Here is a 27,475-nt window from a genome sequence, read left to right on the forward strand (position 1 = left end):
GGTCAGGGCGCAGGCTGGTGGGGGGCGGGGGCGCTTAGGGCACGCAGGCTGCTGCTCTTTCCTCCAGCCCCCGTGCCCGACCCCTACCATGGCAGCCCGGGCCGCCCGTGTGCACAGTGAGGCCCCTCCACCCCCGCTGACTCTTGCTGTGTCTCTCGGGATGACCTCAGTTTTCCCCTCTGGGAAATGGGCAGAGCCATCTGGCTGGGGCCCACCCAACCCAGCTCCTTTTCTGGTTGGGTGTGGGCCCCCAAGGGCCCGGGATGTCTCTCAGACCCCGAGTCTCCCACTATGTCTGGTTTGCTTCCCTCTTCTCCACCTCCTGCTCCCCCAACCCCCAGGGCCTCCCTGGTGTCCGCAAGGCCCCTCCTGAGACCTGCCCCCGCACCGTGGCCCGGGAGCCGGGAGCATGGTTCTGACCCTGCCCGCCCGCCCCAGCGGAAAGCCCTGCTCTGGAGCCCCGTGCTGATGAAGGGCTGTTCTCCAGTGGGCACCCAGGGCCTTGGCCACAAACCCCCCTGCCAGTCTCAGCCCTGGGAAGAGGCCCCTCCCCGCCACACCCCTCCTCACCCTGGCCTAGGTCGCAGGCGCCCCATCTGCCCCAGAGCCCCTCCGTGCCTGGCCCACCCCACTCCCACCTCTCCCTTCGCACACTACATCTCCTCTGCCTCCCTGCTTTCTTCCTCTCCCTCCGTCCCCCCAACCCCCCAGGCACTGCCCCCTCTGGCGGCCCCGCACCCCTCACCAAGCTCACAGCCGGCGGCCGGCACCAGCGCCAGCAGCGCCAGCCGTGTCCCCTGAGTCTCGTCCCTGCAGCGCGCGGTCCCGGGCCCACCCCGCAGGGATGGTGAACACCCGCTGCAGCCACCAGACTGCTCAGCTGAGCAGATCAGGGGGACTGGTTTTCCCGCGGGCGGCAGAGGTACGGAGACCCGCCCCCGCCCACTGGGGCCCACCCGCCTCCACCTGGACACCCGCTCCTCTGTGGTCCCCCGCTGCCCCTGCCTGCCCCTTCCTCCTTCCTCCGCCTCCCGCAGCCTGGGCCCCTCCCCGCACCCTCATGGCCCCCCTCTCAGGACTGGGGACCCTCACCCGCCTCTGCAACTCCCTCGGTGGGGCTCTCTACCTTCTCCCCCACCCCAACCCGAGACATCCCTGCACCTGGGGAAGACCCCCAGGCTACCTGGAAGGGAGCAGCAGAGGGTGAGGGCTCTCCTGCACCCTGACTCCTGCCTCTGTCAGGCACCTGTCTGGCCTGGGGTCCCCACTCCTTTCTCCAGGGTGGATTCCTGGTCTAGTGGTTCCGCGTTCGAATCCTCCCAGGGCGCCCCAGGCCCCAGCACCCAGCTTCTTTGAGGTGGTCACGTGGGACGTAGTGATGGGGAGATGGCCGCCAGGACAGCCAGCCAAAACGTGCCCACAGGCTTAAGGGGACAAAGACAGGGCAAGTGCTGGGCCAACAGGAAGGCCCTGGAGGGTGGGAGGGGAAGGGGCAGGGTCACCTGGGGATGCTAATCCTGGCATCCCCTGGAGGGGCAGGCAGACCTGGATCAAGGCCCAGGGGCTGCCCCTCAGGCAGGGCTCCCCTGGCCCAACTGCAGGTCACGCAGTTGACAGGCAGGCCCTTGCCCGGGCTCCGATGGGGGAGATGTGGATTTGGGCCCTAGATTCAAGCGGCTCCAGGCACTGCTCCCCCTCCCCGCCCCAGGGCGGCCTGCGCCTCAGCCTCGCCAGGTGTGCCCCACCTGTGACCCTGTCACCCCCTCCTCCAGGCCCCCTGCTGCCGGAACACTCGCTGGGGGGTAGGGGCGGGTTGTTGACAGGGCTGTGCGCAGATGCACTCGGGGCTCTGCTGCAGCCTCGTTAGACCCTCCATCTTCCACCAAAGGCTCCAGATCTCACTCCCCTCCAGACTCCGCTCCCACCCTTCCTGCACCAGGGATGCCCTCCCCACCCCTGCCTCTCGCTGTTGAAATTCTGTCCTGGGACCGCTCACCTCACCCCGCCTCACCCCACGGCCTTTTCTAGCCTCCAGGCATCAGCTCCATTTGGCGTCTGGTCTTTGACCCCGAGACTGGGAGGGCACTGGGTCGGGGGACACCTAGCCTTCCTTAACACCCAGAGTGTGTCAGACACTCCGCCTGCTGGATCCTATTTTCCTCACTACAGCCAGCGATGGTGCCCAGTGCTAATGGCTGGATGTGGCATGCAGGATGGGAGGCTCTAACAGGCGCTGACAGGCCGGTCATCCAGGGAGGCCTGGGCAAACGCCAAGACAGCAGCCCGGCCTCTCTGATTCTACTCTTCACCAGGCCGCCAGGCTTGATGCTGGGCGCAGCTAATCCTGGCGGCGCAGACACCACCTCGCACAGCCGAGCTTCCTCCTCGGGCTGAGCCCAGTTCCTCTGCTGTGACCCAGCCCCCCGCCTTCCTGCCCTCAGACCCAGGGCCCCCACCTGTTCTTTCCTTCTGTAACATACCTGGCCCTTGGGCATTAGCTCCTCCTAGAGTTTCTGCGTGACCCCTGCTGGGGAGACACAGGCTGAACCTTTCTGCCAAGTTGCTACCTACTTAGGGTGAGGAGAAGTGTGCCCCAGCCAGCGTCTGGGCTGTTCTGCTTAGGATGCCTCCCTGCTAAGAGGTCTACATCCTTCCTTCTGTTTCTCCAGGAGCCTCCGATCAGAGATCAGCGTGCGGCCAGGCTCAGGGCTCAGCATGCGGCCAGGCTCAGGGCTCAGCGTGGGACCAGGGTCAGGGCTCAGAGTGTGACCAGGGTCAGGGCTCAGCGTGGGACCAGGCTCAGGGCTCAGCGTGGGACCAGGGTCAGGGCTCAGCCTGTGACCAGGGTCAGGGCTCAGCGTGCGGCCAGGCTCAGGGCTCAGAGTGTGACCAGGGTCAGGGCTCAGCGTGGGACCAGGCTCAGGGCTCAGCGTGGGACCAGGGCCAGGGCTCAGCGTGAGACCAGGCTCAGGGCTCAGCGTGGGACCAGGGCCAGGGCTCAGCGTGGGACCAGGGTCAGGGCTCAGCGTGGGACCAGCGTCAGGGCTCAGCCTGTGACCAGGGTCAGGGCTCAGCGTGCGGCCAGGCTCAGGGCTCAGCGTGGGACCAGGGTCAGGGCTCAGAGTGTGACCAGGGTCAGGGCTCAGCGTGGGACCAGGGTCAGGGCTCAGAGTGTGACCAGGGTCAGGGCTCAGCGTGGGACCAGGCTCAGGGCTCAGCCTGTGACCAGGGTCAGGGCTCAACGTGGGACCAGGCTCAGGGCTCAGCCTGTGACCAGGGTCAGGGCTCAGCCTGTGACCAGGGTCAGGGCTCAGCGTGGGACCAGCGTCAGGGCTCAGAGTGGGACCAGGGTCCAGGGTCAGAGTGGGACCAGGGTCAGGGCTCAGAGTGGGACCAGGCTCAGGGCTCAACGTGGGACCAGCATCAGGGCTCAGCCTGTGACCAGGGTCAGGGCTCAGAGTGGGACCAGGCTCAGGGCTGAGTGTGACCAGCGTCAGGGCTCAGCCTGTGACCAGGGTCCGGGCTCAGCGTGGGACCAGGGCCAGGGCTCCGCTGCTCCGTCTGCCTGGCGTGGCCTCCTACCCAGCCTGCCTGTGGGGTTGTCTCCTCAGAGCAGGCTCTGTGGATCCCCAAGTAGGCCAAGGCGTTTCCCTCCCTGGGTTTCCACTTACCTGTGCCCCTCTTGTGTCCGGCAGAGCACTGAGCGCCCTTAAACCCATGTTTCTAAGATGTGAAGAACCTGCACAGACGGTGTGAAGGGCTCCTGGGGCTGCTGCCTGTTTCTTCTCTCTGCAGCACCCAGTGGGACGCCCTCATGGATTATTCTCTGTCCTAGAGGGCACTCAGGCTGCTCAGTCTGTGCTCAAAACACTGCTGTGAGCGTCCTCCACTGCAGAGTCTTCACGGCCTTTAGCCACGGGCAATGGGACACACACACGGGGGCCAGATCAGTCCCTCGAGCACTGTGCCCTCCCTCACGGGCAGGGCCCCCCTGGTCCAGTGGTTAGGACTACCCCACGTCCCTCCCATTCCAGGTGTTTGGGTGACCTCTTGGGAGCCTGCACTCAACAGCACTCCAGGGACATCTTACAGCTTCCCAGACGGCACCTCCAAGAGGCTGCGCGATTCCCGCGAGGGCGCACAGCGGGCGGTGTCCCTGCCGCCTTGGCGTCATTGTCCAGCCATTATTTTGCTCAAGGATTTAAAATGCTACTTCCTTCATTTTGCTCCTCTCTGATTGGAAGTGTGGTTGAATGTCTTTTTCTTTGAACGTGCTACTCACATCCTTGCCCCTTCCTGTGGATTTGTAGTTTTCTTTATATAGGAAAGGAATCCACCTCTTTTTCACATATAGCAAATGTTTCCCACCTTGTCTTCTTTTAGTTTTATGGCATTTTTCACGCAGTTCTTTTTAGATTTTTATGTCATCATGAATCTTCCTCAATCTGAATTTTGAGTCTTGTTTTTCCTAAAATGTTTTTTCTTTTTTTCCTAACAGCTTTATTGGGTAAATTTCACACACCATGCAGTTCCCCCATGTGAAATGTTTTTGGCATATTTAGAGATATGGGCAACCATCAAAGTCAGTTTTTGAATACTTTCATTGTCTCAAAAAGAAACCCCTACCTTTTGGCCGTCACCCCCAAACCCCCTGATGGGGGCCCCTGGGGACGGAGGGTCAGCCCCCCGCCTGCGTGGACCTGGTCCCCTCTCTCAGGCCCTCTTCTGGGCTGAGGCCAGTGGGTTCTCTCCCTGCCCTGCTCCTGGCTTGCTGGGCGCCTGGGTCAGGCTCTGCCCTCTGAGCCTGGCTCTCCCCGCCTGGGCCGGGAGGGTGTGGCCAGCCCGCTCCGCACCCCCGACTCATGGGTGGCGATAGCGGTACAGCGGCCGGAGCCTGCTGGGCGTCTGGACTTGTGGGAGCATCCTCCAAAGCCCTTGCACTGGTGACACTGCAAGGCTTGGACTGCAGCCACAGGTGTAGGGACAGACAGATGGACGCACAGACACAGGGACAGAGCTGAGGGCAACTCCTGCACAATGGCACCCTCTCTTTCCACTCAGCAACGCCTCAGTGGACTCTCAGCACCCGGCAGGGCTCCCATGATCCCCTGGCCATAGGCTGAGCTGGGGGAGGGAGAGGAGGCTGCCCAGCCCCCGTGAGCCAGCCCTGGCGGTGACGAGGGCTTTCTCCGCATTGAGCCCAGATTGCCCAGTCTTCCTGTCCTCATCCATCCACCCTGATGACGCAGGGGCAGTTCTCGGGGGTCATTGGTGAGGCCTGGGCCCCGAGCCTCACAGTCTTTTCCCACAGGGCAGAGACCCCCCTTCCCCAGGGTCCCTGCGAGGGGAGACGGTGGGCAGATCCCAGAAACAGTTGGGAAGGGGAGTGCCGGGCCTGGGCCGGGGCTGTCCAGGTGCTTCCTCTGTCCATCTCATTTAGGGCCATGGGGCTGGTGAGGCGGGTGTTGACCCAGATGGGAAAACAGGTGAGGGCTGGGGGAGTGGGCTGCTTGGGATTGGATTGGGAGGGCCCAGCTGGTCTTGTTCAAGCATCTGGGTGGGTGGAGATGCCACCCCAACACAGGGGTCGGTGGGGAGATGACGAGGCCAGGTGTGGGCAGCCCCATTTGGGGGCATGTCCCCGAGGAGCCCTCGAGCAGGCCTCAGGGGCAGATGCAGCCAGCGACAGTCGATGTGGGCGGAGCCAGAGAAGACTACAGAGGTGGGAGTGGGAACACTGCCTCCAGAATAAGGCCAGACCAGAAGGGGAGCGGCCTGGATCCTCCCTGGGGGAGAGGAAGGGGGAAGGCAGGAGAGGGCGGGCCAGGAGCAGCCAGGGGGGCGGGGTCCCTGCTGGACGGGGAAGGCCTGTGCAGGTGGGGGAAGGAGGGGTCAAGCCAGGGGCAGGGCGCTGAGCGGTCCGCAGCTCTTGCAGGTAGGAGGACAGGGTGAGGGCTCAGCTGATGGGCCCGCAGGTCCGGGGAGGGGCTGGGCAGAGGGTAGGAACTGGTGGATGGGAGGGCCAGTGCCTCAAGAAAAGGGGTGCGGGGGCAGGAAGTGGGCTCCCCCAAGGTGGGAGTCACAGCTCAGTGGTGGCCTAGATCGGAGGGGCAGGCTTAGAGCAAGCGAGGAGAGCTGGAAAGAAGGTGGCCGTGACCCCTGGACTCACCCAGCTCCAGGTTCAAGGCAGCGGCCAGCAGGAGCCCAAGGACAGCCTCATGTCCTCCTGGGGGAGGCCTAGCTCCCAGGGCGCCCGGGCTGCCGTCTTATGCCAGCTGCTGCTCTGCCCCGCCCCAGAGGCCAGCGCAGCCGAGGAACGGGACTGGGGCCTGGGCAGCACAGGGGTCCAGCCTGGTCCCCAGGCTCGATGGCTGTGTGGCCTCCGGAGAGCCTCGTTTAATTCCATAAACCTCTTTCCTGGTCCTCAAATGATACAATTGGGGATCACGTGAGGTGGCGTGACACACGATGAACCCTCAGCACACAGCCTCTGGCCTCCCGGGTGAACAGGAATGAGGGTCTGGCTCAGGCCTGGGGGCCAGGCCCTGGCGCTAAACATGCAAACAAAGCTTACGGCCCGCCGAAACCGGAAGCTTCACCAGCACGGCCCCCTGCGCTGAGTTAGCGGAGCAGCTGCCGTCCGAAGTGCCACAAAGCACGGTCCTCAGCTTTCCCGGCTGTCAAACGGGCCTCCCTCCAGAAGTGGGGGCTCTGCACTGCCTACCCCCTGGGAGTGACGAGGGACCCCGGTCATGATCGTGACTGTATCGCAGGGCCCAGGTGTGGGTGTTTGCCCAGTGCTGGGGGGCGGGGAGCAGAAAGGCCCTTGGTATTGAGAGACCCCATGATGGGTGAGAGCCCAGAAGGACCCTCCTGAGAGCAGGAGCCAGACTTTGTGGGGGCGATGCGCCAGCCGAGCCATTCTGCCAGAACAGGAGGTGCACCGTGGGGGCAGCCTGGGGGGCTGTCTGAAGGGGGCCAGCCCTGCTGGCCCAGAGGCCGTTGTCTGCCCTGGCAGCCCGCGTGGCTTTTGTCCATCCCTCTATCTGGTGGGGCCCTGTGGGTAGTCAGTCTCAGACCCCGCTCCCAGGCAGAAAGGAAGAGCCGGTGCCAGGAGCTAGAAAGCTGGGTGGTGGGTGAGTTCCTGGGGTCCTACCTCCCCTACCCCGTCAGCCTTCCCCAGGGGGCCGCTGGGTGAGGTGGTAGGTCTGCCTCGCTCCCAGGGAACCAGAACTGGGGCCGCTCCCGTGAACCTTGGGAGTCCTCCTGCCTCTCCCGCCTGGCTCCCTCCCCTCCCATGGGTCACCCCCTGCCCTGGGCCAGGGCTGGTTCCGAGGTCAAGACTGGCAAGACTGGGCGACCCAGGGTGGGCGGGAGTCTAGGACAGACAGAGCCAGCAGGACCAGCACACCAGCCCACAGGGTAGAGGTGAGCACAGGAGGGTGGCTGGTGGGACAGAAAATCGACACACATATTCATCCGTTTATTCACTAGCTCGAGGAGGTGCAAAGGAGACCTCTCTGGGAGGCCGTGTGAGGGAGGGGGGCCATGGCCTGAAGTCGATGCCCATGCTGGGTAGGGTCAGGAAGTGGACGGAAAGGGCACCATCCATCCATCTGTCCATCCGTTCATCCGTCTGTCCACCCGGTGCCTCCTGTCTGTCCACCCGGTGCCACCTGGTGCCACCCAGGCCCCAGACCGGGCAGTTACTGGCCCCACTGGGCAGCCTGGTGGGCGCTATTGTCCCCATTTTATCAGCAAGACAACAGAGGCTCAGAGGTGTGAACGACGAGGTCCAGATCAGCCCAGGGATAGGATCCAACAAGATTTGGGGGAGGGTGAGAGATGAGAGAGAGCTCTCACTTTCTTTTCACCTTTCTCAGAGGTTTAGAATCATGAAAAAAATACACGTTCATCACCACAAATCAGATGTTACAAAGGGAGGTGAGAAGCAGCTGTCCAGCCTCCCCTCTGCACGTCCGTCTGCACCGGGGCCGCAGCTGTGCTCCAGGCAGATGGACGGCACAGGAGTCCATGCAGCTGCCGCCACACAGTCAAGCAGCCGCTCCTGAGACAGGCAGGCTGCTTCCAGATCTGAAACGCTGCGAAGAGCCGCGGGGAAGAGCCTGGGCCTGCCCGCCTGCTGACCCACGATCCCGACACAGGTGGGGAAGGGGTCTGGGCCAGGCGAGCTCGGAGTGCCTGGCACCCCTCTGCCCTCCTCTGTGCTATTCCACCCCTGGCCCAGCACCCAGACACAGGGCTGGATGCCCTGACTCTGTCTTTCGTGGCTTCTCAAACCTCCTGGTGCTGATTTTCTCCTTTCCTGACCCTAAGCTGTTACAATGATTTCACATGCTAATGTCCTCTTAAATTTATAAACCCACCTTCTCAGCTTCCCCTTCCTCTCCCAGCTGATGGGAGAAGCGACTGCAGGGTGGGGCAGGGGTGCAGTGGGGGCGGAGGACAAGAAGTCCCACCTGGCTTGGGCAACTACTTCACCTCTCTGTGCCTCAGTTTCCTCATCTGTGAAAGGGGCATGATAACGGCTCCTACCTTGCAGGGTTGTCTTGCAGTGCTTAGAGCCACAACTGCAGGGAAACGGGCAGATGTTAGTCACTAGCCTCATGGACAGTCAGTTGGGACAAGATGACTCGTTTGATTTCCAAGGGCACTACTGGTGCAGTCCCCTGATTTTGCAGTGCCACGCGCTTCCCACTAGGGGGCCCGGCCAGGGCGTGAGCATAACACGTTAGGTGTGTCTGTGCTGAGTTTCGACCACAGCCGGGCCAGGCAGAACCCAGTCTGTGGAGGTGGGATGGGCAGCATGGTCCCCGGTGCTGGGGGCAGTGCCATGGCTATTGGGATGGGACCAGGTCAGGGTGGAGGAGCGTTGGACAGATGGAAGCAAGAGGCAGGTGTGAGAAGCTCCCCCAACACCAAGCACACCCAGCACTGGATCCCTGCTCTCAGTGACCCCAGAGCCCACAGGGGCCAGGCAGGGCTCTACTCCATCCCCGCCAGGACAGGAGGGAGGGAGGGAGGGAGGACCCGATCTAGCCGAGGAGCCACCGGACCCAGGACAGAGTGCTTGCACAAGCAGGGCAGTGACGGTGCTTCCCAGGCCTCTCCTGCTGAGTCAGGAGGGCAGTCTGCCCAGGGCTGCCCTCCCTCCCAGAAAGCATCTGGAGCTGCGGTGGCCCCACAGCCAACTCTGCGGGGAGTGTGGTCACTTCCCTGAGATGGACCACTCCTGGGAATCTTTGGGTGGAGGAGCTGGGGGTGGGGTCTGGCTTCCCCCCAGCCTCCCCCAAGGAGGGGCTCACACCACACTGGGCATCAGGGGGAGGGGCCACCTGGACGGCTGTCTGGGGTTCGGTCCTTCGGCTTATTGGCCCTCCGGGAAGCCTGACCCAGGCCTGCCTAAGGACCGGATCCCCTGAGGTCAGGCGGTCCCAGAGGGAAACTCTCAAGAGGGAATTTCCAGCACAGGTCCCCCTGACAGGGGCCATGCTTAGGGGCCAAGGGCTTCTGAGTTCCAGGGACAACCCCCCACGTGGGCACCTGCCACCATCCTGCACACTTGGGCCTTGCCAACCTGAAGGGGCTCCTTTGGCCCCTCCCCAGACACTGGAGCTGGGGGCACTGGTCAGCTGAGGAGGCCTCAGGCGCCGTGTGACTCCGGGCACAACGTTGCACATCGACTGGCCTCACTGGAAGGAGGGCCCGGCTCCCCGGGCCACCCAGATCCAGAACAGCGGACGCTGGGCAGACCGGGCTTCCCCGAGCTGGCCGAGGGCGGGGCTCACCTAGGGTGGGTGCCTTTTTTTTTTTTTTTTTTTTGCGGTACGCGGGCCTCTCACAGCTGTGGCCTCTCCCGTTGCAGAGCACAGGCTCTGGACGCGCAGGCTCAGCGGCCATGGCTCACGGGCCCAGCCGCTCCGCGGCATGTGGGATCTTCCCGGACCGGGACACGAACCCGCGTCCCCTGCATCGGCAGGCGGACTATCAACCACTGCGCCACCAGGGAAGCCCAGGGTGGGTGCCTTTTAAATGATGCCCTTTCTTGGGTCTCTGGGGGTCCCAAGGCCCAGCTTGACTGGGGGCACCTGAGAGCCACTCCCTGAGCTGAGGCTGGAGCGCTCCAGCCGGAGCGGAGCTCCCGCCCTCCCCGTGGGCAGAGTCAGAGGTCGAGGGGCCCGCGAAACCCTTTGGGGACAAGGCCGGCGCACCCAGCACTCGTTCAGTCGGGATCCTGCTGCCGCCCGGATAGCAGTCAAGCCGCTGCGAGGGGCGAGGGGATCCCGGCTGCGCGGGGAGGGAGCGCGGCCCTTTGCATCCTCCTTTCCCAACCCGTCCTCCCCTCCTCCCCCGGACCTCCCCTCTCCCTCTCCCCTCCCCTCTTTTCCTGACCACAGTCCCCTGCCTTCCCCGACCCCTCCTCCCCTCCTTCCCCGGACCCTGCCTTCCCTTCCCCTCCCCTCCGGCGGACCGAGCCCACCCCTGCCCGGCGCGGCCCCAAGCGTCCACCAGAGGGCGCCCCGCTCCGGTTCAAGGATGCACCGCCCCCGCCCCCGCCCCAGCGAATCCTCGGCGCCCCGGCGAAGTTCGCCGCCCCAAACCCCCGCCCCCCGTAAAGAGGCGCACTCCGCCAGGGCCTGCTTAGGGCTGAAGGCCAGGCTTCGGGTGGCTACCGCTCTGCTCCCTTCCCTCCTGGCCTAAAATAGTCCTGGAATCAGCTCTCAAGCTCGACCAAATATAGCCTGGCCTCTCCAGGCTCAGGCCTTGCGCAGGGGCCCAGCGCCGGGTCTGGAGGGGCCTCACGGGCCTCTTTAGGCTGAACCACTTCCTCCCCTGCCAAGGGCTGCCTAGACACGAGGGGACGGCCAACGGGGGGCGGGGGGCACAGGGCTTCCCCGATCGGCCTGCCATGCCACACCTGCCCTGGGCAGCCCTCCTAGGACCCTGGAGAGCCTTCTTCCTAGGACTGGTCCCCACCCCCTGGGTCCCTAATCTCCCCTCCCCCTCCAGCACACTTACAGGGCACACGCAGGGGTCCCCTTCACGTCAGTGTTCACCGGCCAACTGAAGATCCCCCATAAACAGCACACCGTGCCCACACCCCCATCCTTGGACAGAGGAGGGGGCTGAGCGGCCCCGTCAAAGCCAGATGCCTTGGGAGGTGGGGTCCCACATCGGCCTTCTGAAAACAACAGGTCATGACCTGGAAGCAGACCCCCGGGTAGCTGGGGGAGGTCAAGAGTCCTCTTGCAGACATTCCTGGATGTGGCTGGGGGGGGGGGGGTCTGGGGAAGGCAGAGAGGGGGTGTGCAGGGGGAGAGGGTGGGACCGTGCTGCTCAGCACTTTGCCCTTGAGTGAGTCTGTGGAGGGCGCGACGGGGCTTTAGAGCAGACCCCAGAGGGTGGCCAGAAGCACAAGGGCCAGGGTTGCAGGGGCTGCAAGGCCAGCGCCGTTACAGAGGTCGTACTGGCAGCAGGAAGTGGTGGACGCGTGCTTGGAGTAGCCATCGTACACGGTCTCAAAGCAGCTGGGCACGCACGACTTGCTCACCTTCATCCTGGTCGGGGTGTAGTCTGCAGAGGGATGGGGAGGTGGGCCAGGACCCTGAGGGGGCCAACCCCAGCATGCAGGGCCATTCGGCCAGGTTCCCCTAAGCCAGGAGCTCCCAAAAAGGATCCTGGGGCAGGTGGGAGCCTCCCTCCTCAGCTCCTTCACACTCCCCCACCCGCCACCGTGCTCCGCAGGCAGGGCTGTGAGGGGCATCCCAGCAACTCACAGGTGCGCGTGGTCATGCAGTAGGTGACCATGGCCGGGCAGCGCATGGGGTTGAAGCAGTTCTCGCCATTGTAGGCGCACACGTGGCAGTCCAGAGCCTGGGCTGGGGGCCGGGGGCCGGGGCCAGAGGGAGATTGGGGTCAGAGAACAGCGAGAGGCCCCCTCCTCCAGCCCATCAGCCCCCTGGTCCTGTCAGCTTCCCCAGGTCAGAAGAGCTGGGAGGAGAGGCGATCACTGGGATTTCCGCCCCCACCCCCTCCAGCCTGCCTGCCCCCAAAGGTGGGTCTGTCCATCCCTCTGTTCTCCATCCATCTTACCCACAGGTAGGCCCACCAAGGCCACCAGGAACAGGGCGAACAGGGGCACCATGGCCGGAGGTAAGAGGGCAGAGTGGGAGCAGGGAAGTGGAGAGCAGCTGGTCTTCGATTCAACTCAGGCCAGGGCTGGGGCAGGGCACAGAGAGGGTGGGACAACCCCCTGCCCTCTGGGAGCTCCTGGTCGACTGGAGACGCTATAGCCCTGCACAGAGGGGGATGAGGACAGGTGGTCACAGCAGGGCCTGAGGGACCCACAGGTTTGTGCAGAGGAGTCCCCCAACTCAGCCTGGGAGTCAGGGAAGACTTCCTGGAGGAGGAGACACGAATGAGATGAGAAGGAAGCAGGGGTGGGGGGCCAAGGGGAGGCCAGAAGTCTGGAGGGGCCTTGAACGCCAGGCCAAACCCACAGTCTACCGGGGATGGTTGATGCAGGGGCCCAGGAGCTTGGTACCCAGCCCTCTCCCACCCAGGGCCCTGGGGCCCCAGGGGTGGGTCTATCCTCACTGCTACCCCTACCCTTTGCCCCTGGCGTGTCCCCGCGTGGGCCCCCCCACTTCCTGACACTTTCAGGGCCCAGCTAGGGGCCCCTCTCCCGGCAGACCTCCAGAGCCCTGCCTGGGGTTTTGAGTCAGTACTGCAGAGCTCAGGCCTTGCACAGGGGCCCAGCGCCGGGTCTGGAGGGGCCTCAGGGGCCTCTTTAGGCAGAGCCACTTCCTCCCCTGCCAAGGGCTGTCTAGACACGAGGGGACGGCCGACGGGGGGGGGTAGGGGGTGGGGTGGGGGTAGGCACAGGGCTTCCCCGATCGGCAGCGGACTCTGTCCAGCCTGTGGGGGAATGTGCTTTGAATGCACTCCAGGAGGGCACTTGGGCAAGACAAGAACTTCCCAGTCTGGATCTGCTGTTCGGAGCGGAGATGCCCACTCTCTCGGAAAGGGTCTGGGGGGTGTCTGGAGCACGACTCCCCTCCCCGCGCGGACAGTCCAGCCCCGGGTCCCCGCCTCGGGGAACTAAATTAGACCCTCCCGTTCCCGAGAACAACAAATCCATCTTCCATGACCCATTTTCCGGGCGTGCACCTCGGGATGTCGAAGGTCTGAGCAAGGCCGGGCCTGCGGCTCCAGCTCCTCCCGCCCCCTCCCGGAGAGCCCCGCCCCCAAGACTGCGGTCCCAAGTTCGGGCGGCTGTCGGGGGGACCTCAACCATGACCTTCACCACCATGAGCCCCCGTTGCGCCTAGGACTCACCCCTCGCCGGCCCTGCGAGCCCGGGTCTGACAGTGCGTCAGTCCTTGAGCCCAGCAGTGCCCACGCCGCGCCGCCGCCCCGCGGCAGAACCGCCCATCGCGCGTGACCTCACCGCAGGCCCCGCCCCGCCCCGCCCCGCCCGCGAGTTCGTCCTTCCCGCGGGGACCGGGACCCCCCGCCCCCCGCGGAGGGCCAACCGCGCCCAGACCTAGGCCCCCGCAGTGACACCCGCGCTACCCTCAGACGCACGTGCACCTCGCGATGGGGCACGGGGACGGAATCTTCTGCCCCTCCCTCCCTCTCCCTGCTTCCGCCCGCCGCCCTTCGCCCACTCACCCCCCGTGCTGCTAGTCAGCCCCGCACCCCAGCAGCAGCCCGTGCCCCTTCTTCCTTTAGCCCAGTTGTACAGGGATGTTAGCGGAGCTGCAGCGAGTGCCAGGGGTGGGGGGTGGGGGGGTGGGGAGGCGCTGATTTCTGGATCCGGCTTCTGGGTCCCCACGTGGACCCGCTTTACCTGCTGTGTGACCTCGGCAAGTTACCTAGCATCTCTGGGCCTCGGTCCCCACACCAGGTCCCTCCTAACAAAGCGTAAAAGCAAGCCTTGAAAGAAGCCCATTGTTTCATGGACCCCCTTCCACGGTAATAATAATGTTTAAGGCAAAATTTAAGATTTTCATGGGCCCTAAATTTTTTTTTTTTTTTTCTAATGTGAGGAAAAAAAATGCAACATTTTCTTTGACCCTCAATTTTATTTTTCTTTAAAAGAGTTGAACCACTTTGGGGACCCTAGGCCCTGAGCCTCCAGAGCGAAGTGGGCACTCTCCCAGGACAGACTGGGATGGTTGGTCACCCTATTTGCCAAAAAGTCCCTGAGATGCCTCAGGGTGCCAGGAGTTGGAGATAAAACGGGCAAACATTCCCCAATATTCTCCCGGTCATGAAGCTCACACTCCAATGGGGCATATGCTGTGGGCTCCAGCATCAGATCATGATGAATTAACAGCAACTGGATTTTCCTCCTGCCTTTAAACAACTGAAAAATGGGGCAAAATAAATGAAGCCACCGTTCTCCGAGGTCGCACAGCAGGCAGCAGGGGCCGTGACCCTGGAGGTGGGGGAGACAAAGGAGCTGCAGGCCACAGAGCAGGGAGGGGAAACCCAGACAGAGCCCGGGACTCTCTGACTGAGGAGAGGAGAGTTCAGGGAAGCCAAAGCAGCTGGATCTCACAGGGCAGAGAGGAGAGAACTGTCCCCTCTCCAACCCACAGGGCTGGGGAGGTCAGCAGAGGGTGCGTGTGTCTTCAGCTGAGGGCCCATCAGTGCACACATTTGAGGAACCAACCCCAAGATGTGGAAGGAGCAGGCACAAGGGTTCCCAGAGCTCACACAGGGCTGGAGGAGAAACCTTGTGTCAACCGAAAAAAATACAAACCCTCACAACCTAAAAGTCTTGAGTTAATATTTTATTTGGGGACCCTACTGAGGACTATAGCTCAGGAGACAGCCTCTCAGCTCTGAGGAACTGGTCCAAAGAGGTAAGGGAGGAGCCGGGACATATAGGAGTTCTTGCTGGGAAAAAACAAACAAACAAACAAATGTACTCGAACATCAAAAGATCACTGCTAGTCACAAAAAGTAGACATCGCAAGTTAATGATTTTAGTGCTTTTCTCTGTTCAGGAAGATGCAAGAGTCTGGGCTCATTGAAATTATTCCTTTGATGTGCATCTTAGCTATTTAGGGCAAGTATCCAGTTTTCCTCTATCCTGAATTCCCCTCAGGGAAACTATAAACTCATGGAACCCAGAAATTCAATGAACCTCAAGCACAAGAAATTGAAGAAAACTATACCAAAACACATCGTGATCAATTGCTTAAAACCAGTGATAGGGGCTTCCTTGGTGGCGCAGTGGTTAAGAATCTGCCTGCCAGTGCAGGGGACACAGGTTCGAGCCCTGGTCCGGGAAGATTCCACATGCCGTGGAGCAACTGGGCCTGTGCTCCACAGCCGCTAAGCCTGCGCTCTAGAGCCCGCAAGCCACAACTACTGAGCCCATGCTCCTAGAGCTTGTGCTCCACAATTAGAGAAGCTACTGCAATGAGAAGCCCAGGCACCGCAACGAAGAGTAGCCCCTGCTCGCTGTAACCAGAGAAAGCCTGCACACAGCGACAAAGACCCAACGCAGCCAAAAATAAATAAAATAAATAAAATTTAAAAAAAAAACAGTGATAAAGAGAAACCACTAAAAGCAGACATTGCGTGATGCACAAGAAAAGAAGGACGCCAGCAGATTCCTTGTCAGAAACAGTACAAGCCAACAGTGAAGCAATATTTGAAATACCAAAACACAAAAACAAAACAAACAACTTGGAATTATATGCCCCCCCAAAACATCTCTGAAAAGTGAAGGGGAAATAAAGATATTTTCAGACATGCAGAGGCAAAAAGAATTCTTTTCTAGAATTAAAAAAAAAAAAGTAAAGAAAGAGCAAGAAAAGAAAAATCAAAGAGCTCTACTGAATAAAGTAACAAAGGAGATAAAATGGAATCACAGAGAGTAATCTGGTCATTGACAAGAATGCAGAAAAAGAGGGGAAAGGAAAAAGAACAAGTGGGACAGAGAGAAGACAGAAGGCGGGGTGAGAGAGTTAAACCCATGACGCCTCTAATCACACTGAAAGGTCCAAACACCCCAACTAGGAAGCAGAGGTGGTCAGATTAAATAAAACGAGAAAGAGCCATGTCTCTGCTGCGCTCAAGAAGTCCACTGTACATGTAAGATCACATGTAGGTTAAAAGGCAAAGCACGGAGGAAGAGACACCAGGCTCACAGTAATTAAAAGAAAGCAGGAGTGACCACACTCACGTCAGACAAAGTGGATTTTAGAGCAAAAGATATAGCCAGGAATAAAGAAGGACGTTACATAATGATAAAAGGATCGGTTCATTAAGGGGACATAGCAATCCTAAATGTTTATGCACCTAACAACTGAGTTTCAAAACACACAAAGCCAAAAAACCTGAGAGAACAAAAAGGAGAAAAAGAAAATTCATGACTCCAGCCAGAGATTTCAACACTCCTTTCTTAGAGAATTTTTTTTTTTGTGGCTGCATTGGGTCTTCGTTGCTGCACGCGGGCTTTCTCTAGTTATGGTGAGTGGGGGGCTACTCTTCGTTGCAATGCGCGGGCTTCTCGTTGCAGTGGCTTCTCTTGTTGCGGAGCATGGGCTCTAGGCACGCAGGCTCAGTAGTTGCGGCGCATGGGCTTAGTTGCTCCGCAGCATGTGGGATCTTCCCGGACCAGGGCTCGAACCCGTGTGCCCTGCATTGGCAGGTGGATTTTTAACCACTGCACCACCAGGGAAGCCCAACACTCCTTTCTTAAGAGCTCATAGAAGTCAACGGAAAATGAATAACGATAAAGGAGACTTGAACAACACTACCAGCCCATGTGACCTGCTTGATAAGTACAGAAGGAGAGCCCGTTCTTTTCAAGGACACACAGAATATTAATCAAGATAGACCTATTGTGGGCCGTAAAATAAATCTCAACAAATTTACAGGGATTGAAATCCTACAAATTATTTTCTTGGGCTACAATGGAATTAAATCAAGAACAGAAAAATAAGATCACCAAATATTTAGAAACTGGGCAACACATTTCTAAATAACCGGTGGGCTAAAGGAAAAATTTTAAAGGAAATTAGAAAGTATTTCTAACTGAATGAAAATGAAAACACAATATATCAAAGTTAGTAGATGCAGCTAAAGCAATGTTTAGAAGGAAAATTTTGGCACTAACACTTGTATGAGAAAAAATAAAGTTCTCGACATAATGGCCTATGATCCCACCTTCAGAAACTAGAACAAGAGTAAATCAAACCGCACGTAAGCAAAATAAAGGAAATGATAAAAATAAGAGCCAAAAAACCAAGGAAATAGAAGAAGAAAATCAATAGAGAAAATCAATCAACTGACAGTCATCTTGAAATTGGCTATCAGTGGTCTGATCAGCGTCATCTTGATTGTTTTAAGTACAGTTAATCTTCGTTTCCAGGGTTGGTTTGTTCCCATTTCTTTGAGGCCAGTTCTCAGAATTGTGGCAGCTTATGTCATGGCTACAGCCTGGTCATCATGGAGTTAACTTCTTCCACCTGGCGGGGATTTCTAACCTGGGCCCCAGGTGGCCTCGGTGTCCCTTCAGGGATGGCTGCTCTGCGGAGCCTTCCCTGACCCCGTGTGGCAGCCTCCTCCTCCTTCTGCCCCCGCAAGTTTGCTGACCGCACCCCTGGCTTCCAGGTGGGGGGTGAAGGGTCTTCTCCGGAGTTTGGCACCAGGAGGCCCAGCTCAGAGCACCCTCCCCTCTCCGGAGGTGGATGTCCCTGACCCCCCACCTCTTGATTCAAATCCCAGCCACACGGCCGGCCTGCTGTGGGATATCCCGAGGACTCGGGATGGTCCGCGCCCTGTGCGTCCCCGCCCGTCTGTCCGACCGCAGTGGCCCGTGTGTCTGATCCGGCCTTTCCACTCCCTGCCCCGGGTGCCGGGTGCCGAGGGCACCCAGTGAGCTCTGAGGGAGGGGAGAGGTATGCCCCCTTGGCAACTCCTCCCAAGGCCCGGCTCCCCGGTGGCCACCGGGGGGGGCGCGCTGGTCCTCGGAATATTCCCGTCGCAGCAGGAGCTACGGTCGGATCTCAGCCCACGGGAGCGCGGAGCGGGAGAGACCTGCCGCGGGCAGAGGGCGTTGCTCAAGGTCACCTGGTAGGACAAGGTGGGACCCGGGCGAGCCTGGGCAGGCGGGGCTTGGCCGTGAGAGGTGGGGGAAGGGCTGGCAGGGTGGGCGGGGCGGCCCTGCAGGGAGGGGTTCCACCGCGTGGTCTCAGGCAGGCTGGTGGCTGCCTGGTGAAGAGCTACGGCCTCGCATCACTGCTCCACTGACAAACTTCTGCCAGCGCGCCTACTCAGGCCTCCCCCAGGAGGGCCCTCCTTGTCTGGGGCTGCAGAGGAGGTGTCTGGGGAGGGTCGTGTCCCCTCCGGGGGTGAAGGGTGATGTTGCCCCTCCAGGCATCATGCACGCTGCCGAGACTGGCCCTGGGTGACAAACCCTGGGACTTGGGGGCCGGTGTGTGTGGATGGCTCCTCCCCACCTCCTCTACTCCCGGAACTAGCACAGACATGACCACGCTGGTTTGCAACCATTTATTCCGGTGCAGGGCTTTGGGTAGAAAAATAAACGGAAACCAAACAGAACGAATATGAAGCCTGAAGGGAGCCGAATGCCTCCTGTCCCCCCTCCTCCCCTCGCTGCTCAGGGAGGGGCGTCCTCTTGTGCTGGGGGAGGGGCGGCTCCAAGCCAGCAGCTCTTCGTGCCGCACCACCGCCCTGCCCTAGACCTTCCAGGGGAGCCCCCAGCCAGGGTGTCTGAGCCCCCATCCTGGCCAGGGAGAGGAGGGCGTGGGGCCCCGGTCCCGAGGGTCACAGGCTGGCGGCCCAGGTGAGGGCGTGGAGGCCCAGGGCCAGCGCCAGGCCGAGGGGGGCGCTGGTGAGCAGGGCGCGGGCGGGCGCAGCGCTCTGCAGACTCTCGTTGCACAGGTCGCCCGTGCAGCACAGGGTGGCCGAGGCCCCTCCGCTGACTTGGCCCTGCAGGTTGTGCGCGGGCGTGCACGACTCCGCGCAGTCCTTCTCCACCAGGTTCCCAGATAGGGGCTCCACTGGGGACGGGCGGGCGAGGTCAGGCCAGGCACCGCCTCCGACCCCCAGGGCCTCCCAAGTACCAGTTCCCAGCTTCCATCGCCACCGTGACCGGTCAGTCACCGAGATCACTCCCACCATCCTCCCCAGGGATGATCCTCCAAGCGCTGGGGCACCGGGACAGAGCCCTGGAGTGTCCTGCAGGGGCCCCTTTCCCCTCCCCCAGATCGCTCACCCTTGGTCACCGTCTTGCAGAAGTTGGACTTGACTGAGCAGCTCTGAGGTTTCTCACAGTTGGTGGAGCTTGTGCATACGTGACACTGGAGAGCCTGGGCTGGGGGCGAGGGTGTAGGGGTTTCAGCAGGCCCCGGGGAGACCTCCCAGGGAGACAGGGATGCCTGGGTTTACTGCCAGAAAAGACTCCTGGACAGAGCCCTCTGTCACCCCTGCCCTAGGCCAGTCGCCTCTGAGGCCCCTGGGCCCCGCCAGGGTTCAGGTCTTGCACACAGCCTCAGGAGGCAGGAGGTGACAGTCCCTGTCTGCTGGGGCCCTGGCAGCCCACCCGGAGGAGCTGTCCGGTGCCGGGCATCCCTAGAGGACCAGTGAGGAGGTGGCCAGTATGGGGTGCACTGAAGACCCTTCCCCAGGGGCATCAGAGGCTCTGGGATTTGCTGATAGTGGCTCACAGGACCTGGCTGCAGTCCCCACCCTGGGGGCTGTCTCCTGGTGGGGAGCCCACGGTGAGGACCTGAGGCTGCGTTGGGGTCCCGGAGGCTGTCAGGTTGGCCATGCTGAGCCTGCGGGGGGGAGGGGGAAGGGTGACCCAGGAGGGCCCTGGGCCCTGGAGAGGGGGATCAGGGGCTGAACCCTGAGTATCTGTCTTTCCCCAGGAGAGGCATCTGAAGACAACTCCCAGCATTGCTCCCTCTCAGAACGTCTGATTCTTGGGGTTGATTTTCTGATTCTGAAATATTGTTAAGTCTGTGATCCCACAAAATTAAGATGCGGGGTTCACTTTGTTCTAGGGTTCACAATGCCAAGGTTCTCCGTGCCTAGAGGTGAGCAACTCCAGGCTTCCAGGGTCCGGCTCCCCACTGCCCCCAGCCCCCAGCCAGCCCCTCACCTGGCCCAGAAGCCACAGCCAGGGCAACAAGGAACAGCAGGGCTGTCTTCATCTCGGGTGTTCCCGGGGCAGTGGGAGCCCCTCCTCTCCGGAGGCCTTATAGCTGGGACCGGTGCTGGTGGGAGGGAGGGGCGGGGACCTGCCCCTTCCGGCCTGTCCCACGCCCTCCAGCGAGGCGCACCCCTGCCCTGCCAGCTGGAGGGATCTCTGCCCGCGCTCCACCACCACCCCCCACCACCCCCCACCGCCTGCCCTTCTCTGGGCTGTGGACAGAGGCCTCAGCTGGCTCTGCAGCCTGCCTCTTCTCTGTCCTCTGCCCAGCTCTGGTTACTTTGTCTTTGACCTTCCGCTTTGTCTCTGACTTCCACCCTCAGATAAGGTCACAGAGTCCCAAGCCTGTGTGGTTGCCCTGGGGGTGCCCAGTGCTGTGCTCGGGGCCGAGGGGCGTGGTGCAGGAGGAGGTTCAGGCCCTGCCTTCTTGGGCTCCCGGGGGCTCTGGGTTGCTAGGTTGACCCCCAGGGGTCCTGGGGAAAAGACCCTAGGGAAGTGAAGTGTTCACTAAGATGTCTGGACCTCAGGAGAAGGGGAAAGAGAAGCTCTCGGGGCAGGGACGTGGATGCCAGATGTGCCTGCGGAGAGGTGAGCACCAACTGGGTGAGGGATGTGAAGTCCAGCGGGGCCTGGGGCTTCGGAGGAGGGTCAGGGGCTGGATGCTGGGGAGGGGGTGGTGTGGAGGCAAAGACTCAACCCCCCGTCGCCTCCACCGCCCCTGCCTCCCATCTTTCCAGGCCCAGGCCCCCTCCTCGCCAAGCGCTCCCTCCGCCATGTTCCAGCCCGGCCCTCCTCCAGCAGCTGCCTGTGTCCTGCCTTGTGACAATTGCTCTCCATGTCTGCTTTGGTCCTGAAAGGCAGTGTGCTCTTCCAGGCCAGGCCTAGGGCCCCTCCCGGTGCAGGGTTCGGCTGGGGGCTGCCGGGCAGATCCCGCCGCACCTTCCCCCTCCAGCACTGCTCACAGGAAGGACTCGGGCCTCTGCGCGTAGGCTCCCCCTTCCCTTGTCCCTCTCCCCACAGGTTTCCCTGTCTGCTTGCTGGCCCTGGGACCCCACTACTTCTCCAATGTGCCCGGCAGACCCTGCTAGGAGGTGCGGGTGGGACCCGCAGAGGCAGGCTGTGATGACGCTGAGTGGGGCCGGGGCACCGATGGAGGTCGGCCCTGGGCCGCTGCCAGCAGCCGAACCTGCCGGTGGACATCCCCCTGAGGGTCTGGTGGGGCAGCGCCTGCTGTGGGGATCTGGGCCAGCCTAAGGCTCTTTGGAGCAGAGGCTCAGGACGGTCACGTCTGGGCTACAGACCCCTGGCCTTTCCTCCTGGCAGGCCCCCGGGCAAGCTGGCTTCTGAGCTGGGCCTCACCTCCTCCCTGCCGAGTCAGGGGTGCATATCGTGATGCTGGGGGTCCAAAGAGGTGTGCCCAGCCTGAAGCAGTCACTGGACCTGCAAGACCTGCACGATGGTGGAGGGGTGGTGCTGCGGTGCCTTCCAGGATCCTGGGGGGCACGGGGGGGGCAGGCAGGAGCCCCCGAGGCAGCCCCGCATCAGCCACCTGAGCCCGCAAAGGCTGCCTGGCCTACTGGCTGGTCCCTGGGGCTTGTTTAAGGCAGCTGGGGTCTGGATTGACAAGACAGGTGACGTGGGGGTCCCTGGGCCCTGATCCAGAGAGGGAAAGTCACGCTGAGCTCTGAGGCCTCCCTTGGAGTGGAAGGAGGGTGCCCAGGATGCCCTGGGAAGCAGGGCACAGGGCTCAGTGACAGGGTGGCAACTAGCGAGGGGTGGCAGATGGCAGGTGGGGAGTGGTGACTACTTGGCCAAGGGTCATGGAAGCTGCTGGAAAAATAGGTCTGGGGGATTGGATTTCCTGTCGGGCCCGGTGGTGCTGCAGGATCCAGGGATGTCGGGCCGGCTGGGAGTGGAGGTCTGGGCGTGAGGGAGCTGGGCAGTGGGGTCCCTGCATGTGGGGCTGGAGGGGGCCCTGTACCCCCTATCCACCTCCGTGAGGCACCTCAGGCTTTTACGTGGCTGTGTGCCCTGGTGGCAGGGCTAGACACTGGAGCAGAGGCGGCAGCTGGTCCTGTTCTGTGGGAAGGAGGCCTTTGCCCCAGCAGGGCTGCCCACGAGGACGCGAGCTGCCTCTCCTGGGGCTTCCTAGCAGAAACATCAACCCCAGATACACTTTACTTGTGGGAGAAAGTGGGTGATTCCATGACTGGGGCTCTCAGAGAACTGGGAGTTACCAGGACGGTGCAGTCGGGGAGGGCTTCCTGCAGGCAGTGCTCTGGCCACCACGGTCTTAGAGGCCGGGTTCAGGGGAGAGAGGAGCCCTGAAGCTCGTCCCCTACCAACCCCTTTCACCGGTGAGGAAATAAGGGCCAGAGAGGGCCGGGCTGGCGCCAGGTCATCCGGGAGTGGGGCAGAGACTGGCTTGTTTCTGTCACCACTGACCCCTCCTTCCCTCCGCCCTCACATGCTGGAGAGAGCAGCTGCTTTCCAGAACCCGAGCCCTCCTATCAGCCTGGGTCCCTAGACCTGACTGTACCAGCAGGCGTGACGCCCAGGAGAGGCCTTGGAGGGAATACTACCCCCTACACCCACCCCCAGCCCTGCCTGCTCCCTGAACTCAGCTGGCCAGGAAGCCAGACGCCAGGACAAGCCCAGACCTCTGCCTGCAGCTGAGGTTCTCCTGCCCGGGCCCTCTCCCTGCACCTTGCCTTCCTGCCCGCTCCCCCTCGTCTCAGCCTGGGCATGGGAGAGGGGCAGGGCCACTGGGGTTACACAGAGCAGGAGTGTGGGGCATGGGAGAGGGGCAGGGCCACTGGGGTTACACAGAGCAGGCGTGTGGGGCATGGGAGAGGGGCAGGGCCACTGGGGTTACACAGAGCAGGCGTGTGGCCCAGAGAGGGAAGCGCCTGGCCCAGCGTGGCCCAGCAGGCACCCCAGGCCTTCCAAAAGGCCCCCAGGCCTGCCCTCCAAACCTCAGGCCGGGACAGGCTTCTTCAGCTCAGGCCACCATAAGGGCAGCCCCGGCCCCGGCCATACCCCCAAACCTCCCTCCACCTCGAGGCACCCCATTCACCCCCTCCTTCATTCCTTCAACAGAGTTTTAGAAGGACTCAGCACGTACCAGGCACAGAGGGTGCAATGGAGACTGAACGAGGAGAGACAGGTCCAGGCTTCAGGGCCCCCTGACTAGCTGGGGAGACGTCGAGGAGGTGGACACGTGATGCTCTGTGTGTACCCCATGTGAGCATGATTATCAGGGAGGCCGAGGGACCCAGGGGGGCTCTCCCCGGGGTGGAGTGGGGAAGGGCATCCCGGTAAGGCAGCCAGGGTCTGGCTCAGGGGCCGTGCATGGCCTTGGGGGTCATGCTCCCTTTCTGTCTCTCTCTCCTTCCCCAGCTGGAGTGAGGTGACTTCCCCTGAGTCAGGCAGCGGAGTGATGCAGGGTTTCCCTTGGGCTTGTTCTGTTCCTGTAAGTCACACACCTGCAGCATACGGGGCCTCCCTCAGCTGACATACAGAGGGCAGGGCCTTGCCCAGGGTCACCCAGTCAGTGAGTGGGAGCCAGAGCTGGGCCTGGCCCCCCAGCATGGGGCTCTGACCCTCACCCTGGCCTCTCCACTCATCCTTCCTGGTGCAGGAGAGTTGCCCTTACACCCAGGGCCGCGGGCCTAGATGTAGGTCTCTCTCACCAACTGCCCAGGGCCTGGCGTGGCCCCATCCATCCTAGATCATCCCCTGGGGCCCTGGCCACCAGCTGCCCTGCTCCAGAGACACCTTCTCCCCATCGCTGGGCGAGGCTTCTGGGTGCAGTTAATATCCTTGGGCTGGGCCGGGGGCTGGGGTCCAAGGCCGGCTCTGCCCCTCTGCACTGGCCTCTCACACATGCGGGGCCCCTCTTTCCTGCTCGGCCAGACGGAAAATCCAGGGAGTAGCAACATGGGCAGCGTTTCCCTGCCTGGAAGCACAGCCTGCTGCCCATGGGCAGCCCTTCCCTGCCTGGAAGCACAGCCTGCTGCCAGGAGTGGCTGGGCAGGAGCCCTAGGGCCAAGGGAGACCAATCCCCCTGAGAGAGGCCTCACGGGAGCCCTGCTCACAGCAGCTCCTAGGGCCAGCACTGGACACCTCTCCACGGAGCCCCACACGGGCCCTGACCACCAGCTTCTCTGGCTGTGTCCCTGAGAGGACACTGGGACTTGGGGATCTGGGTGATGAGGGCGAAGCCCTCAGGTGTGAGCTGCGTCCTTCCGTGAAGGCATGGGTATAGGTTCTGGGGTAGTGACCACAGGGCCCTTCTCACTTTCCACCCTCACTTCTCTGTCCTCACTTGCTCCCAACACCTACCCACCCATCCACTCATCTATCAATCATGCACGCATGCAGCCATCCATCCATCTATCCATGTGTCCATCCACCCATCCATTATCCATCCATCCACCCTCCCCATCCGTATATCCACTCATCTACCTATCCATCCATGTATCCACCCTTCCTTTTATCCACGCATTCATCCATCTTCCATCCGTCTATCAATCTATCCATCTGTCCATCCATCCATTCAACCATCCACCATCTACCCATCTACTCATTCCACTTACATGTCCTCTAGGAAATAATTACAGTGATGTTTCTCTATCTCCTCTCTCCTCTCTCCTCTTCCCTTCCTCATTTATACACACACCTACCCCTGACAAGAGAAAACAGTAATTCTCAAAGACCACGGAGTGAAACCTGGTGGGACTCTGAGAGCCTTAGGTCTGCAGGTGGTTGGCAGGCAGCTCTGGAACTTGCAACACCTGACATGCAGACACTCCCTTTTCATTTAAGATTATGTTAACTGGGGAGGAGAAGGGCTTTGGGAGGACATCACTGATCCTAGCCCTTAAGAGGGGAATAAATATCTAATATAAATCATGCGCTCCGTATCTGTCCGTCTTTGGCACTAGTACCTCTTACACAGGGCAGTGGAAATTCCTTTCCTTGGCAACCCTCCACCCCTGTCACTTTGTCCCCTGCCCCTTGGGAACAGGAAATGACCCCTTTTTGGGTGCTGCCACTCTTTAAGCCCCACTAAAATATGGCCAGGACAACCTAGAATTTAACAAAAAGGTTTTTTGGAAACAGCTGATGAAACTCTGGAATTGGGACTATGTGTCAGGGAAGTCTTCAGTCTGCAGTGAGACCCCAATTTCAGACGTGGACAGCCTCTCTGCAGACCCTGCATTTTGCAGACACGGTTCCCAGGCACAGGGCGATGGGAGCCAGCAGGGCGGCGTCTGCAGCAGCCACGTGGCCTGGGAGCTAGTGGCACTCTGTCCTCACAGGGCCGGGCGTCTGCTCCTCCAGGCTTCAGGCGGCTGTTGAGCTTGGGGTCTGGAACAGCCCAGCTCCAACGCTTTCTGCTCAGCTTGGTGGCCTCAGGGACCCGGCTCTGGCACCAGTCCTGGTCCAGGAGTTTGCATATTGTTGCAGCCCTCTCTGGGTGTGGGTACAGCCCTGGGGCAGGGAGGTGGGTCCCAGTCTGGGCCTGCCAGGAGCTCATGACTACAATCCCAGGGGCTCAGGGGATCAGAGGGTTTGTGCCGTCATAACTTTGGATGTTATGTAAGAAGGGAGCAGGGGCAGCCTCCCTGGCTGGAGGAAAGGTGACTCACAGAGGCCCAGGAGCCCCCAGGGATGTGCCCAGAACAGAGGAAGCAGTTCTGACTGCGAAGCCCAGGGCACACGGAGGGCCTGGTGCTCCAGGACCCCTGCTGGCTGGCGGTCTGGGCTTCTAGCCCAGAAGACTGCAGAGTCACCCCTGCTCCCAAGCCCTCTGAGCTCCAGCTGCCTCCCTGCCCTCCCACCCCACCCTCCCTCAGGGATTTCAGAAATAACAGGTCGAAGCCTGAGCCTTCCACAGACGGCCCCACCCCCGCGCCCCCTAAATGCTCCTCCCTAAACCAGCAGCAGAAGCGGGGGCTCCAGGGTCGGAGCCAGCCTCCCTGCCCCGCTGCCCGAGAGCCCTGCTCTGCTGGCACGTCAGGTGCCCACCCTCAGTCTTCCCGCCGGGGGTCCTCTTGAAGTCCCTCCAGCCCTTCCCTACCTCCGGGCCTTTGCACCTGCCGTCCGGCTGCCCGCCTGTGGTCAGGATCACAGCCACAACCTCGCCCTCTGAGAGGCCAGTGAGCCCTGCAGCACCCGACCTCCTCCCGAGTCCCCGTCAGAACTTGCGGGCCCACCTTTGCTTGTCGGTTTGCGGGCTACGGCCCCCAGGTCTGCTGTGTCACCGTGGTGTCTGTGTCCACGTGACCTCTGAGTGTCTGTTGATTTAATGACTGGGGGGCACCTGTAGGTGGGCATAGAGAGAACTCAGGCTTGGGTGCAGGCCACCACTCCCCCACCAGGAGCTGGGGGGCCGGGAAAGGGTCCGGAAGGCTCTTCGTGCCTCAGTTTGCTCATCTGTAGTGAGGGAGAGTGAGTGCCTTCATCTGGAAACAGCCCCCTTGCCCCACCCCTACTTCTGAACACAGAAGCTCTTGGAGGAGGTGGCCATGAGTCGTCATGTGGCGTCCAACGTGGCTCTCCGTTGGGACTTGTAGGGGTGGGGCCTGCCCCAGAGGGAAGGTTGGTCAGAGAAGAGAGGCAAGAAAGGAAATTTCCACTTTCCTTAAGAGAAGAAGCCCCAAGCTTCTAAGGCTGGGTGGAGGGGTCCAACCCTGAGCTCCACCTTTGCTACTGGGATGGCTGCCCCATACGTGCCCCATAAACACCTCTTCCTGGGCCTCTGGGCCTGGCTGTGCTGGGGGCTGGGAGGGCCCCCAAGGGAATCCTGACACCCTTATTGCAAGGCAGGGCACCCTCAGCCTATCTTGTCCCCCAGACATAGCCCAAGGTGCAGACAGCGGGCAGGAGTCCCACAGGAGGGCAGGCCCCCTCCCACTGGCTTGAAACCTCTGCTGCCCTGCACTTCTCGGGACTGCTGTGCTCCCCGACGGAACGGCCACCACTGCCCTGTCACAGGAGCAGGGACCAACAGTGGCTGGGCACACAGGCTCTGGGGCCAGAGAGGTGGCTGCCGGGAACAGGAAGGGCCTTCCTCCCTCTGGGGCAGGTAGACGGGCTCCTGAGGAAGGGCCCTGGGCAGACGTGTGGAGGAGCAAAACCTCTGGAGAGCCGGGGGCCTTGGGCCCTGGGCGGAGACTCAGAGCTCCGGGCGCCTGGCGTGCCCTGATCGGGGATGTAGGATGGGCAGGGGTGGGCACAGAGCTG

The 27,475-nt window shown here is 61.4% G+C and overlaps 2 protein-coding genes and 1 long non-coding RNA gene across 3 annotated transcripts; 1 reads left to right on the plus strand and 2 right to left on the minus strand.

Moving 5' to 3' along the window:
* Nucleotides 1-10,587: 10,587 nt before the first annotated feature.
* LYNX1 (Ly6/neurotoxin 1) lies at nucleotides 10,588-13,442 on the minus strand. The gene is made up of 4 exons (XM_060035327.1): nucleotides 13,360-13,442; nucleotides 12,115-12,316; nucleotides 11,799-11,900; nucleotides 10,588-11,595 (listed from the first exon to the last, which is right to left on the minus strand). Exons 2-4 carry the CDS (start codon nucleotides 12,164-12,166, stop codon nucleotides 11,405-11,407), a joined length of 345 nt encoding a protein of 114 aa, XP_059891310.1. The 5' UTR covers nucleotides 12,167-12,316; nucleotides 13,360-13,442; the 3' UTR covers nucleotides 10,588-11,404.
* Nucleotides 13,443-18,532: 5,090 nt separating this feature from the next.
* On the minus strand, nucleotides 18,533-20,279 carry LY6D (lymphocyte antigen 6 family member D). The gene is made up of 3 exons (XM_060035328.1): nucleotides 20,174-20,279; nucleotides 19,286-19,384; nucleotides 18,533-19,070 (listed from the first exon to the last, which is right to left on the minus strand). The coding sequence occupies exons 1-3, from the start codon at nucleotides 20,223-20,225 to the stop codon at nucleotides 18,835-18,837; spliced, it is 387 nt and encodes a 128-aa protein (XP_059891311.1). The 5' UTR covers nucleotides 20,226-20,279; the 3' UTR covers nucleotides 18,533-18,834.
* A 444-nt stretch (nucleotides 20,280-20,723) lies between these two features.
* On the plus strand, nucleotides 20,724-24,278 carry LOC132413104 (uncharacterized). The gene is made up of 3 exons (XR_009516595.1): nucleotides 20,724-20,812; nucleotides 23,324-23,467; nucleotides 24,140-24,278. It is a non-coding gene; the product is annotated as an uncharacterized lncRNA (long non-coding RNA).
* Nucleotides 24,279-27,475: the final 3,197 nt, after the last annotated feature.

The sequence above is a fragment of the Delphinus delphis genome, chromosome 17, assembly GCF_949987515.2.
Source record: "Delphinus delphis chromosome 17, mDelDel1.2, whole genome shotgun sequence".
Lineage (NCBI taxonomy): Eukaryota > Metazoa > Chordata > Mammalia > Artiodactyla > Delphinidae > Delphinus > Delphinus delphis.